At 46.2% G+C, this 15462-nt stretch overlaps 1 protein-coding gene across 1 annotated transcript in view; it reads right to left on the bottom strand.

The window, feature by feature from the left end:
* Rimkla (ribosomal modification protein rimK like family member A) overlaps positions 1-15462 on the bottom strand; it is a 26621-nt gene that overhangs the window by 4657 nt on the left and 6502 nt on the right. Inside the window, exons 2-4 of the mRNA XM_005353335.3 lie at positions 8986-9216; positions 5883-5969; positions 454-657 (exon numbers count right to left, since the gene is read on the bottom strand). Of these exons, the coding sequence (XP_005353392.1) occupies positions 454-657; positions 5883-5969; positions 8986-9216 (522 nt within the window). The remainder of the gene's footprint in view (positions 1-453; positions 658-5882; positions 5970-8985; positions 9217-15462) is intronic.

Below are 15462 nucleotides of genomic sequence, written 5' to 3'. Positions count from 1 at the left end.
CTCTCTCTCTCTCACACATACACAAAATTTTTGAAAAAAAAAATCTTGATGTTTTAGTAAGTTTGTGCTTTGCGCTGGCCTGCACTCAGCTTCTGGGGCTCTCAGGGTCACGGGATGGCCACACCGGAAAGGCCTTTGGTCATCTGAGTGGCTGTAGTTGTCAAAAGCAGTCTCCTCAGCTCCTTCCTGGTGCCTTCCAGGCCTTACTAAATGGCCTTTTCCCTGGTCCTCCCGTCACTCCCCTGACAACCCGCCCTCGAGTCCTAACATCTACGCACAAGGTGTCGGACTTGGTTCAGTGTCTCGACACCCAGGACTGTGTCTTCTGGCCCAGCCCTTGACTTCCTGTGAGAGCCACAATCAGCAGAAGGTCTGACCCAGGAGTAGAGATCGCTCACTGGGCAGGCCACAGAGCCCAGTGAGGTCAGAGCCCTCCAGCCTTCCCCATCTTACCGAGAAAACAGTTGCTCTGCATGCGGCCATCGGTGGAGCAGCGCAGCATGGAGCCGATCACCTGGCCACCCACCACCACCACCCTGATGTCCTTCCCGTGCGACTCCTTCACGTACTTCTGGAACAGGTAGGGCACGTCATGGCGGACCAGGTGGCAGATATCAGAGAGGTGATGCTTGTCTCTGGCCAGAAAAACAGCTTTTCCTTCAAGAAGAGAGACGAAGAGCGAGGGCTGGAGAAGCTGTCGGCCGGTCTTTGCGGTCCTACCTCCCCGGCCTGCCTCCCTGGCCCAAACAGGTTCAACTTCCCCTGGATGGGCCCCTCCCATTTCTCTGAGACTCTTTCTTCTCAAAGAGCGCTGAAATTTATTTTTTTTTTCTTTCAGATTTTCACCTCACCATCTTATGTTCCTCTGCACCCATGTTCCTAGCTCCCCAGAATGCTGAGTCACAGGGTGGGACTTGAGCCTGCTTCTTTTTGAAAATGCAACTATAAAGTAGTACAGAAACTCAGAAAGAGGGACAAGATCTCAAGACACCTACAGTCAGTGTTTCCCATCACCCTAAGGTGCCACAGGGCCTGTGTCTAGTTCTCTCTCTCTCTCTGCTCTAAACCCCACACTGGGCTTAGTACACAGGGCAGACACTCATCTGCGTTTACAGAACACAATTAATTGAATACAGTTTAGAATCTCAAGTGTGGCTGGAGAGTTTTGCAAAGAGGACAACCATAGCACAGTAAGAGGCCCACAAGGTCCATGCTACTGCCTCAAGACCGGCCTGAGGGCTCACATTTGTGTGTGTGGTATGGGCTGGAGGTCAGAGATCAATGTCAGGTGCCTTCTATTGCCCCCACCTTCCTGTGTGTGTGTGTGGCATACGAAGGTATGTGCACCCATGCATAAATGTGGTGGCCAGAGGAAGGTGTTGGGTGTCTTCCCCTTGTTGCACCAAGGTCTTTAACTGAACTAGAAGCTAGTTGTTTTGGCTAGCTGGCCACCAGCAACCACTATCAATACTGGGGTTAGGGGCACACACAGCCACACCCAGCTTTTGCCATGGGTGCTGAAGTTTCAAACTCAGGTGCGCATGTTTGCACAGGAAGTGCTTCATCTACCGCGCCATCTCCTCAGCTCCTCCACATTATTTTTTGACACAGGTTTCTCACTGGGACCTGGAGCTCACCAATGAGGCAAGATTAATGATCCTCCTGTCTTTGTATCTCCAGAGCCAGGGGTCCAGGCACACACCGCCACACTTAGCTTTCTATGAGGGTACTGGGGAGCCAAGCCAAGATCCTCATCCTTCTTCAGCGGGTACTCTACCAATGAAGCCATCTCCCCAGTTCCTGTTTCTTCCTTTTAAGTGGGTGACATTTCTTAGCTGGCCATCCTCACTTTATCCTACCGAGAATGGCTCCATTCTGTGGTGCTCTGGGAGAGCATTCCTCTGGACTCTGAAGTTCTTGCTTGCTGCTCGAATCACTGTGCCCCTGCAAGCCCCTGGCACCTCCTATCTAAACCTGCATCTCAGTGAACAGGTCTGAGCAGCGTTCCCAACAGCTTTGCCCTGAAAATCCAGCATGAGCATGCATGACTGAGCATTCTTTTAGGCAAAAACAGAAAACAAATGGTTTCCCCAGCTTTCCTTGTCACCACAAGGGAAGTGGAACAGCTTTGGGCTCTTGAAAAAAGAGGAGAAAAAAAAGGAGAAAAAAGAAAAAGAAAAAAGAGGAGATACTGACACCTTCCAATGGGCTCTGTGCATGCCATGTAGGCACATACTCATGCACATGAACACACACACACACATGCACACACATGGCTCATAAAACTGAAAAGCAACTCCCAAAACCACAACCAGCATTCAGAGCTGTATATATGTATGTATGCATGCATGTATGTAAAGTAGCATAAAGATAGAATGTTTAACAAGCACACCAAAATCCCTGACTTCGATCTTTAGTACTGTAAAAGGAAAACAAACCATAACATTCAGTCACTCCTAAAGTGATGGAATTCCAGACACCTGATGAAATTTGAGGAGAGGAAGCAAGTTATTTGAAGATGTCCAAGTGGCAAGTAATAGGGACTGTGCAGTTAGGTGTGTGGTCAGTGTTCACTGGAGAGTGTCTGTGTGTGCATGTGTGTCTGTGTGTGCATGTGTGTCTGTGTGTGCATGTGTGTCTGAGTGTGCATGTGTGTCTGTGTTAGGAGCCAATTTCCTCCTAAAATCATTGCAGGAACCATCACCCTGGGGAGTCTGCAGAGAACCCCACACCCCTAATTGTGTTAGGAATTGTTCTATTGACAGAGCCTACCCCACACCCAAATTGGTTGTTAATGGAGAGCTATCTGTTAGTGGAACCCACCCCACATTCCAAACTATCTAGAGAACTAGGTGTGTCAACTCGTGACTTCCTGGCCTACAGTGACCTGACCGAAGGTAACTTTCTGGCTACGTGACCAAAGTGAACCATGTGACCAACGTGAACCACGTGGCAAGAGCTCAGGCCCCTGTGCCCACCCCCCAACTCCTTACCCTATATAAGATGTACCCCATCTCTAATAAACTGGGGCTTTGACAAGAATCTCGCTTAGCCTCCTTCCTGTCTCCTAGCCCATTTATCTTCCAGATAGTGCCTCTCCGTGACCCTGGAATAACTGAACTGCCAGGTGGGTTACAACCCCTAGACTAAGTAACCCACCAAGGCAAGCAACATGTCTGTGCGTGTCTGTGTGTGTGAATGGAATAGATTAGCCTAGATTTAAAAACAGAAATGAGATATGGTTTTGTGGTTATAGTAATAGATGCTCTTTTCAAAGACAAAGGTTCAAGTTCCAGCACCCACAAGGTGGCTCACAACTGTCTGTAGCTCCAGTTCCAAGGGATACAACATCCACCCTGGCCTCCACAGGTATTCATACATGTGGAAAACAGGTATATGCAGGTAACACTCATACACACAGAAATCAATTAATTAACTTTTTTAAAAGTTTAAAAGCACAAATGAAAAGGGTTGAGTAAGCTTCCCCTGTTCTTCAGGCTCAGAGGAGCCGTGGACACGTCTGTTCACAAGCTGTACTAACATGAGTTTGAAAGCATTTACTATTTCTCTGGGTATCTATGTCACAACAACGGTCAGTATGCATCTTGCCTCAGAAGCCTAGAGCCCAAGGGTACTACGCCCTCTCAGATACAGTCACTATAGCTCACTGATAAAAGGTACCAAGCTACATTGCTAACACAGCCAAGAATTATGGGTTAATGTAAGAGCTAGTTAATAAGAAAGCCTGAGCTGATAGGCCAACCAGTTAATAATTAATGGAGGCCTCTGTGTGTTTCTTTGGGACTGAACAGCTGCAGGACTGGGTGGGACAGAAACCTCTGTCAACAGAATGGCACCAACGTGGGCAACTACATCCACATAAAACCTGAGAGAACTTGGGAATTAATTCTAGACACAAAAGAACAAAGTTAAGCACAACTTCTTGGTAGTAGCATTTTCTCAGGTGGGTTCTGTTTGCTGGAGGCAATTGCATCTCACTTAAGAGAGGCTTCCTGACTCAGCTTTAGCTGCAAAACCCTTGCAGCTCTTTTAAGAGGCCCCACCACCAAACACTTAAGCAGTATTTATGAATAGCCAAAAGGATGCTTCTTGATGGTAGCAGGGACCTTGAAACTCCATAGAGTTATGGCAATAAACATGGCTCTGCCAGGACCTCTGCCGTGAAGTTAGACTCTCAGAAAGCTATGGAATGGGGTGGAGCCAGTCATCAAAGCCATGGCTTTAAGCCTAGCCATATCATATCGCTTGGCAAATTAAAGACTCATATGGTCAAAAAGAGAGAGATAAATTGTAAATATAGATTTAGAAACAAACAAACAAAAACCCTCTAAACAATTTACAGTGTGTTTAAAAATATATGTAGGCTTAGAAGAAAAAAGAGAAAGGATAAAGTCCTTGAAAAGAAAAGAAAAGAAAAGAAAAGAAAAGAAAAGAAAAGAAAAGAAAGAGTAGTTGGGTGTGATGGCACACACCTTTAATTCCGGTACTTGGGAGGCAGAAGCAGGTGGACCTCCTCTGTGAGTTTAAGGACAGTCTGGTCTACAGAGTGAACTCCAGGATAGTCAAAGATACACAAAGAAACCCTGTCTCAAAAAAAAAAAAAAACAACAAAAAATTAAAAATACAAATAAAAGAAATAAGAGTTTAAAATAAAACCACATAAAGACGAAAAATACAGAGAATCTGGATACTGTATGTTATTGTGTTGTCTTTGAATTGTTTGATGGATGAGAAAGGAGCAACAGCTGCTAAAAGACACTTGATTAAAAATGCTGTTGGGTTAATCCAACCCATATATTTTGAAAATGCTTTGACTTCAAAATTTAAGTCAAAAGATATGCTACTTTGGAGAAGAGATTTTTGCTTTTGTTTCCATAGGAAATGAGAGGCTGTGAATTCATTCTGGGTTAAGAAAAATCAGGTTTGATAAAGGAAGACCCCCTGAAAAATCTCTGATAGCGAATAGCCCAGATGATCCAACATTTCAGAAGACCTCTGTTCGAATTTCCTCTGAGTTCTACACCCAGAACACCCTCAAGACTGCTGGCTAAGATGATCCAGCCTCAGAGAATATTCCAGTAAGGACTTGACCATAATCATAAATTTTCTTTAGGTCCCTGTAAGATTATTAGTGTCCCAAGTCAGCAGGAAGTAGCCTGGAAAACGACTCCCATATTCCCCAAAAATAGATTATGGATGTTTGTCTTTGTCTAGAGTGCTGGTTATAAGTTTTTATGAATAATGGTCAGAAAAAAGCTAAACAAAGGAGATTAGATTCAGAGCTCTTGTTTTTTAAAAAAAAAATACTGTGGGACAATGGTCTTGCACCCTGTATGATTTATCACTTGTACTGGTTTAATAAAATACTGATTGGCCAGTAGCCAAGCAGGAAGTATAGGCAGGGTGACCAGAATAGGAGAATTCTGGAAGAGGAAAGGCTCAGTCTGCAGTCATCACCCAGATGCAGGGGAAGCAAATTGAGAATGCCTCACTGATAATGTCGGCCTCTGTGTATTTTGTTGGGACTGAACGGCTACAGGACCGGGTGGGACAGAGACCCAACAACAGCCATCTGCACAGGCCTTGGCACCATGATGAGAAAGTGGGCTTGGTATAAGAGGTAACGTGGGGACTGGGAGAGGGAGAACAGATCTGTTTCCGAGAATCTACTCCAGAGAAAGCGCAGACATGCTGGCTGTGAACTTGAGAATCTAAATCTGCTCAGGGGAGTTCGGGAGAGATGGGAGTCTAACGAAAGGAGAAAGGGGACTGTCAGTGACAGAACACACTCTGAGTGTGCACAGCATCCCTGTGCCCAGAACTGCAGGTACACGGACTGGCTTCCCAGCAGCACCACTGACCCCGGTGTCCCCGTGTGCTCTTCACCACCACTGGGTAGCCCAGGGGCTCTGCTTCATCGATCATTTTAGAAAAGTCTTCATGCCCACCTGCCAAGAAAAAGCGAGAGTCAATAAAGTGTTGGCAATGGGGCAGAGGCTGGCCCAGCACTTGCCCCCTTAGAATGCTCTGGTGAAATCTAGTCAAATCCATCCAAACCCGGCAGATATTAACTAGATACCTGTAATGTGCAAGGCACACACAGAGGAAAGCTGCTACCAGCATCAAGCCACATTATTTACACGGAAATGCCACATCAGTTATTATGGCATTGTTATAGTCAGTTCCTTCGCAATGTCTGTGGGAGCAGAATCCTAGGATGCCGTGCCAGGCACCTACCCTTCCAGGAGAACATTCCTCTGTGCAGTCCCTTCTCTTGAGTGGGAGAGAGACCAGTGACTATGAGAACACAGATGATCGAATAATAGATCAAAGCAGGGATGGTCAATGATCCTGGGTAGACCTGCTCTAATTAGATGAACCCTTTAAAAGGAAACAAAACTTCAGAGTTTTCTGTTGGACTTGAAGCAGGAAAATGCCAAGCTGTGGAGAGGGCCACGCAGCAGGCAACAGTAGGCAACTTCTAGGAGGTCTTGTGCCATCACGATGGTCCTTTTTGGCTCTACTTTCTACATCTCCACTCATGTTTCCTCATGGGATCAACTCACTCCCATCCTAAACAAATGAAGTCCTGCTGCTGGGCCCACACCATCTCTTAATGACAACCCTGCTACCCACCACCTAGCTGCTGGGGGAGTTAGAGGTTTCCATCTCTTCACTCCCCTTCAGTTCTTCCTGCCTCCTCTGGTGGCTTCTCTCCCCATCACTGAGTGGAAGCGGTCTTCTTGTTGGATAGGAGCCATGTGGGCTTTTGATGATGTCATCCTTCCCACTGGCCTCTGTGACTTCTCTGCTTTCCCCTCGCTTCTCAAACTGTACCTATCTAGTTCCCTTTATAAGCGTTTCTTCATCCATTCCCTAAAAGACTCTCTTTTTTCCCCCTCGATTTTATTTTGTCTTACTCTTTTGTGTTTTTTGAGATGATCTCACTTTGTAGCCTAGTATGGTGGTTTGGATAGGCACGGCCTATTAGACTCATGTGTTTGAATGCTTGGTCCAAAGGGAGTAGCTCTGCTGGGAGGCGTGGCCTTGTTGGAGGAAGTGTGTCACTGTGGAGGTGGGCTTTGCGGTCTCATAAATGCTCAAGCTATGCCCAGTGCAGCCTAGTTTATTTCTTGTTGCCTACTGATCAAGATATAGAACTCTCAACTCCTTCTCCAGCACCATGTCTGCCTGCATGCTGCCATGTTTCTTTCTCACTGTGACAATAAGGGACTAAACCTCTGAAACTGTAAGCCAGCCCCAATTAAATGTTTTCCCTTCTAAGAGTTGCTGTGGTCACAGTGTCTCTTCACAGCACCCAGGCTGATCTCAAACTTATGGTCCTCCTTGCTTCAGCCTCCCAAGTGCCAGGATTACAGGCATGTGTCACCACATACAGCTCAATTTTATCTTTTCACTGTAATAAATATATAAAACATAAGCATTCCATGTCAGATCCCTTAAGGGTCCCTTTAGCCCTCTGTTCTTTCATCCTTCACGCTCACAACCTCCTATGCCCATCACTTCACTCAGCAGAACGGGGGCTTCCAATTCCTTGCTCCAGCCGTTCAGAGCCCGCTGCTCACCGCCTCCCAAGCAGCTTCCCTTGCACAGACTGTGAGTGCCTCAAACAGACCAAGCTCTCCACCAAAACCATCTCCCCTGCCAGCTACACACCTGACAACCAGTTTGCTTCTTTCTTCCTACTTCCAGTTCAGTCCATGACTGTGTTGGCACCTGGTGACCCAAGCCAGAACCTTGTCACCTTGGTTCTTCCCCTTGGCCCCAGACAGTCATTCTGCTCTTTTATGCCTGTTGCCCTTGCCATTCCTGACTCTGCTCGCATATCTACAAGCTGGCAACACCATTCCTTACTCCCTGAAGAAGCTTACCACTGTCTACCCTGTCTCTACCTTGTCTTGTGTAATTTACTCTCCGTGTGATGGCCAAAGTGACCTGCGGGGTGACTCTGATTGGGTACTTCCAGACAGAAGTGGTGTTAGCCCCGAGACACCACTATCTCCTTGGCATTGCTGTATCTTTTTTTTATCTTTCCCGTCTAAGGCCTCAATTCTCTCTCAAGCATCCTTAACCTTCTGCAACTACTGGCGATACAGCTAATCGTGTTCTCTTTACCTCTGGCCCTTTTTCTGCTCTCTATTCCTGGCCCTGCTTTTCCCAGGTTGTCTTTAGCTGAGTTAATGCTACTACCTCTTTAAGGAAGTGGTCCTTGAAGTCTGCCCTTCAGACCTCTCCAATGAACTGGACCACCCAAAGGCAATAATTCTCTCACCTAAACACTGACCTTACCGCACAGAAATTGTCTGTGTATTTGTGGCCTTTTGTTTTTGAGGCCAGTCCGGGGCCCTAGCACTGAGTGTCTGCGGTGGTTTGAATAAGAATGTCCTCTCTAAGCTCCCATATTTGAATGCTTAGTCACCAGGGAGTGGGAGGATTCTTTGATAGGATTTAAAGGATAAGGAGGTAAGGAGGTGTGGCCTTGTTGGAGGAAGTGTGTCACAGGACTGGGCTTTGTCTCCTTCCTTGCCTGCCGACCAGGCTGTAGCTCTCTCAATTACTTCTCTAGCACCCTGTCTGCCTGCCTGCTGCCACGGTCCTCACCACAACGATAATGGACTAAACCTCTCAAACTGTAAAGGAGCCGCAGTTAAATGCTTTCTGTTATAGAGTCGCCTTGGTCATGGTGTCTCTTTACAGCCATAGGACAGTGACTAAGCCACTTATGTGGCTGGTGTATATTTACTGAATGACTAGAAACAGAAAGTGGCTGAGGCAGTTTACACAGAAAGATTAGCCAGAGGTCAATATGTTAATTCCCCAAAGGTAAGCAGGCAGATTCGTGGGGAAAAAGCAACCAGAGAGACACAGGGAGGCTTGGGGGGGGGGGCAGGGAGAAGACACACCAGTGTTTTGGAAAGGAGTGACGTGTTTGGGGAGACTCACCATAGGAGAAGGTGTCTGGCATGGGGACCCCATGTCCAGCCAGCTCTTGGAATGTCCAAAACTTGTTGATGCAGTTTAAGATGCTCTGAGGACGGTTGATCAAGCGGCAGCCCAGCTTCTCCAGGTGCCTCAGGATGGTGATTTCACTATCTGACTGGACGGAGGGCGTGGATAATCGGACGACCACCACATCGGGGAAGGTGGTCAGGGGTTTCTGGCTTAGCTGCAGGCCTGCAAGCAAGGGCTAGAGTGAGCTCCGCACTTGCCAGTGCTTTGTCAACTGGAAGAAATGCTTCCAGAGCTCATCTGGCCAGAAGAGAGCCTCAGACAGCCACAAGGGCATCCTGGTGTATGCTGGTGTAGGCAGTAAGAAGGCAGAAGACAGCACCATCCTCCAACAAATGGGCAGAGCGTGATTATGATACAGGGAATGAGCAGAGAGAAAGAAGGCAACACACAAGAGTGATGCACGTTAGAGAAGTCACAGCGCAGCTGTGGTCAGACCCTTCTTCCCTGAGGCAGGACTGCTCTGGGGCCAGTTGGCTTGGAAGCAAACACATCAATGCTGCCCATTTTTGGAATCCCTACACTCTTCAGGGACTGAACCTCAGCAAATCTACTGGCTGAAACACTGTATGCAACCACTTCCATCTCATCATTAAAAAGAGAAAGAAAAAAAAAAGGGATCTTATGATGTAGCACAGACTAGTTCAAACTCAAAATTCTTCTGCCTCGGGGGCTGAGATTCCAGGCCCATGCTACACCCCCCCCCAAACAATTATCAACACACAGCTACATTTCATCTATGCAAATGTCAATGTTAGATGGAGGAACAGAGCTCTAGCAGTGCTGTGTGAAGTGCTTGCCTGATGCGTGCAAGGCCTAAATTCAACCCCAGTTCAGTCTGAACTCATTTGGGGGGGGGAATTCCAACACTGTCCCCCACCAACCTCAGGATTCAAAATAACTAATCCATTATGTTCCCAACTATGTAAACAGATGTGGGTTGGAAAAAGAGAAAAATACACATTTTAACAGTGAGAATGGGGCTGCAAGTAATTTCTTTCTCCCTTTTTTTCTTTTATTTATTTATTTATTTATTTATTTATTTATTTATTTATTATTATTATTATTTTTTTTTTGGTTTTTCGAGACAGGGTTTCTCTGTGGTTTTTGGAGCCTGTCCTGGAACTAGCTCTGTAGACCAGGCTGGTCTCGAACTCACAGAGATCCGCCTGCCTCTGCCTCCCGAGTGCTGGAATTAAAGGTGTGCACCACCACCGCCCAGCTTTTCCTTTTTTTTTTTTTTTTCTTGAGACAGGGTCTTGCTATGTAGCCTTGGCTAGCCTGGCACTCATGATGTAGCCCATGTGGCTTTGCTTCAGAGCAACACTCTCCTGCCTCAGTATCCCAAGTGACAGGATTTAGAAAGGAGCTCCTATGACCAGCTCTTCTTTGCATTTTTTCTTTATCTTAATTTTCCAGAATGTTTTTTCAGGTGTCTTTATAACAAAACCAAAGTTAAAAATGCCTATGAAAAAAAATCAATCCAATACTTAATAAATATTAAACTCAATATTTATTAAATGATACTTATTGAAAGACCCTGTAACAGACACGCGCGAGAAGAGCCTTACTCTGGATTAATCAAGGGCTCAACTTGATGTTAAGACTCAAGAGAACCCTGAGCACCTACAAGTTACTGAAGGACTTCTGCACAGAAGGTATCTTGGGCTTGCCTTGCATGGCACCAAGGGGCAGATCTAGCCATGAAATGATTTTTGTCTATGTGTTTTGTGCTGACTCCATTCCCTGGAACAGTGCCTGGTGCTTGGTAGGCCCTTGATCTTTGTTAAATTGAACAGAAGTGGCAGGAAGACAGATTCAGGCGTCACTAAGTTCATTTCAGATACTCTTCCACTCCTTTAGAATAGAGTGGGCACTCAAAGATGGGACAGAGGGAACGCAAGGAGTAGAGGCACTCATACAAACTGCTTGGTGTCTCTCAGCCATGGCATCCTAGGGTTTGCCTGACTCTAGGCACCCAGCATCTACGGTGCACCCAGCACCTGGGATGGGGTGAGGGAGGTGGACATGGTAGCACATAGCCACAATCTCAGCCCTTGGGAAGTTGAGGCAGGAGGATGACGAATTTAACAACAGCTTAGGCTACCTGGCAATGACAACAGTAACTATAGCAATATCGAAGTTCTATGCTGAGAAAGAAGAAGAAAAATCTCTGGAACAAAAACCTAGCAAACAAAAAGCAAATTCACAAAAAGGACTGTTTGGACCTAACTTCTGAGTTGGCTACTGTTTCATTGAGCACCTTAAGGTGTGGACAGATAGGGACAGTTACAAAGTCACATTTTCTCAGCACTTCTGCGGATGTGGTAAGCCCAGCAGACAGAACTGTCTTAGGGCTGGTCTATAAAAGGCAGCTGGGTTCGCTTCGTTTGGCCACCAGAAATGGGATTGGTTTATAGCTCTCTTTCCTGCCTTTTAAAAAACCCCTCTTCCTTCAGCCCTCGGAACAAGTAGCTGGAAAATGAAGACAGGGCAAAATTGGAAGAAAAAGAAAGGTATCCACACTGATCCAAATGGTGAACAGATACAGAATGCCCAGCACATCACTATGCAGTGAGACAGAGAAGCCAAAAACACGGTGAAAATCAACAAAATGCCACACACACAAGGCACTGACGCTGTCAGACACAGACATTCCAATAAGCAAGGTAGGACAACTTTTTTTTTTTTTCTCACTCAATGAGAACACAGCTTGGCAACAGAAAAGCGACCTAGAGAAGCCAGAAGCAAGGGGAACATCCAGCTTTTAAATCCCAGCTCGAGCCCACGGACAAACAGATTTTCACACAGGAAGAAAAGAGTTCAGTCCATTTCTGGAAATACCGACCACAGCGCACAGAGAGAGCTCAGCTTCTAGAAGCAGCGGTACAGACACCTAGGAAGTCTTACCAGGACTTCATCTCTCTTCTCCAAAGGTAAATCTTTGGGCCTGGCTCATTCCCACTGAGGCCTTTAATAAACGGAGAAGGCAACGGGTTAAAGCGGAACCCAAACGGCTCTGCCAGGCATGAAGACAGGTCTGATCCTGCTTATGCTGCTGCCTAGCCCTGTGCAGAGGGACATGTTGGGTTTGGGGTTACAGCAGCTCCATGTATCCACAGGTTTCATATCAATGGATCCAGGCAACTGCAAATAGAAAGCACTGGAAAAACTTAATTTGTATCCACACTGAAAATGTTAAGACTTTTTTCTAGACATTATTCCTTAAACAATATGAATATAGTAGAGCAACCATTTCCAAGGTTGGGGGGATGTAGTTCAGTAGTAGATAACTCAGCATTTATGCAAAAGGCCCTGGGTTCAAGTCCCACCTACTTTAAAATAACCCTACAAAGAATCCACAATTACTTACATAATATTTATGCTACATTGAGTGTTCTGGGTGATCTGGAGGCACACTGAAGGACAGAGGACTACTCCCTATGATTTGCTCAGCCTGTTTTCTTATACTTCCCAGGATCACCAGAAATACCCGCTCAAGGGTGGAACCACTGGCAGTAGGCTAGCCCCCCAATCCCACCATTCATTAATCAAGATAATACCCCCACAGACTTGCCTATAGACAATGTGATTGAGGCCTTCACTCAACTGAGGTTCCCGTTTCCCAGATTACTCTAGCTTGTGTCAAACTGATAAAACAAAACAACAAACAAACAAAAAAAATCAACTAACCAGCATAACTGTAATCCCAGCATTGCAGAGGCTGAAGCAGGAGAATCGTAGTTTTGGGGCCAGCCTAGGCTATATGGTAAGCCCTTGTCTTAAAACAACAACAAAACAAACAAAAGACTCAACAATAATGACAGAAAACCAGAGTAACATCTCCTTAGAAAGAAATCCGCTTCTAGGGCTGGAGAGATGGCTCAGCGGTTAAGAGCATTGCCTGCTCTTCCAAAGGTCCTGAGTTCGATTCCCAGCAGCCACATGGTGGCTCACAACCATCTATAATGAGGTCTGGTGCCCTCTTCTGGCCTTCAGGCATACACACAGAAAGAATATTGTATACATAATAAATAAATAAATATTAAAAAAAAGAAATCCGCTTCTATAACCTGTATTAGGGTGAATTAAATTCAGCAGAAGTAAACTTCTGCATTATTGTGTACAGTAGCACATCCATGTCCGCTACAACAGCGGTAGAGCCCGGCTGTGCAGTAAACTAATCATGATTCCAAGGTAGAGCTTCACAAGTCTCCCCACCCCCACCTACCCCAGCTGTGCACCTTCACGTATGCTGGGCAAGAACTGCCACGGAGCTCCACGCCCAGCCCTTACAGTACCTTTTCTGTCCTACCCTCCATCCCTGCTCATTTTTGCTGCCTCTTCTTGAACCACATCAATGGGCTCTAAATTCCATTGTCGACCTTTCTTGGTGAGCCTTCCTTTCTGTACCAGTTAATATTTCATCAACTTGACACGGCCAGAGTCATCCGGGAAGAGGGAACCTCAACTGGAAATGTGCCTCCTTCAGACTGGCCTGTAGGCAAGTGTGTGAGGCATTTTCTTAACTAATGATTGACGTGGGAAAGTCATCCCCTAGGGGCGGGGCTACCCTGGGCGGGTGGTCCTCCACTGCAGAAAAAGCCAGCTGATGGAGAGATGACTCAGCAGCTAAAAGCAGATACTGTTCCTCCAGAGGACCTGAGTTTCGCTTCTGATGGCCACATCAGGCAGCTGGCAACTGCCTCTAACTCCCTCTCCAGAGTGAGCCAACTCCTCTAGCCACTGTAGGCACCCACTCACAAGTACACACACACACAATTAAAAACAATAAAAACAATTCTTTGAAAATGTTAAAAACAAAACGACAAGCTGAGTAAGCTATGGAGAGCAAGCCAGTAAGTAGCACCTTCTGTGGTTTCTGCTTCAGGCTCCACCTCCAGAAGAAAGAAGCCCTGGGTTCTTGCCCTGACTTTCTTCCCTAATGGACCATGACCTGGGAAATGTAAGCCAAATAAACCCTTTCCTTCCCAAGTTGCTTTTGGTCGTGGTCTTTACCACAACAAAGGAGAGCAAACTAAGACATTTTTTCTTCTGAATCACTTTCTCTTCCCAGTGACTCTGCTTCCCCATTTGCCGTCCACCCAAGACTGTTTCTCACTCTCTCCCCTGAGATCCCAGACCTAGACATAGGGTTGATGTGCTACCTGCTCTTCATTTTACCTTCTAGAGCATCCTCCCCCCTCACATGCCATAACCATCCCAACTCGCCAATTCACACATCATCCCAGGGTCACACCCCGACTACCCTTGAAACCTCATTCCCTGACTCCCCCATTATAATAAATACGGGGACTGTCCTTGTCCCTGTGAAGGATCCTTCCAATGGCCGGGCACTTTGGTTTCTGGAGCTTTTTCTTTAAGGATGTTGCCTGCCATTTCACCATGGCCACCCTGCAGTCTCACAATTATAAACACCACCTTCCAGCTTTCCAGATTGTTTCTCCCTCTGGCCCCACTCCAGCCACACTCCAAGTGCAATGGGAGCTACCATGCAAAGACCTCCCCATCTTCTCACTGCCCCCATCGCCAAGTCTTACCCTCACTTTCCTTCATATCTTCATCAAACTCATAGTCACTCTCTTTCAAGTGCCCTGCGCCTATTGCTTGTTTGGATAAATGACTAGCCTGGTCTTGGGTGCTCTTTTGCAATAGAACATACCTAGAGAAACACACACAAGTCTGCTAGTCTCAGAGTCATCTTGAAGGCCAGCTGCAATCATTTTATTAACTAACTCTTCAAAGCTCCCACGGTCACATCTGCCCCCTCTGAGTCTGTGACATCCAGATTATCTTCCCTCCTCTAGATGGCTTCGCCACTCTTATCCCTAGAGTAACCCCTGGATGGATACAGTGGGTTCCTGCCCTTTCACCCACTAAAGCACCACCCAGCCTTCCCCAGATTTTGGGTTCTTCTTCTTTATTGAGCCATGGACACAGCATAAAACTGTCATTATTTCTTTAAGAAAAGCCCCTTGGGGGCTAGAGAAATGGATCAGTGGATAAGGCCACTCGGATGGGTGGCTCAACTCCAGTTCTATGGGATCCTATGCGTGCGCGCGCGCACACACACACACACACACACACGTAGACACATAATTAAAAATAATAATAAACTTTTAAAAAGAGAAGACTCCCATCCCTATTTCCTCTTGAACTTCTTTGCATGCTATTTTTCGTTTACCCTTTATAAGAAAATCCTGCTGGAAAAGATTAAAAAAAAAAAAGAAAGAAAGAAAATCCTGCCAGGAGGTGGTGGAACATATCTTTAATCCCAGCACTTGGGAGGCAGAGGCAGGTGGATCTCTATGAGTTCGAAGCCAGTCTGGTCTACATATACAAAGTGAGTTCCTCAACAGCCAGAGCTGTTACACTGAGAAACCCTGTCTT

This window comes from Microtus ochrogaster, chromosome 10, assembly GCF_000317375.1.
Source record: "Microtus ochrogaster isolate Prairie Vole_2 chromosome 10, MicOch1.0, whole genome shotgun sequence".
Classification (NCBI taxonomy): domain Eukaryota; kingdom Metazoa; phylum Chordata; class Mammalia; order Rodentia; family Cricetidae; genus Microtus; species Microtus ochrogaster.
Note: the sequence above shows the minus strand (reverse complement) of the source record. Positions and strands in the feature narration are given on the sequence as shown.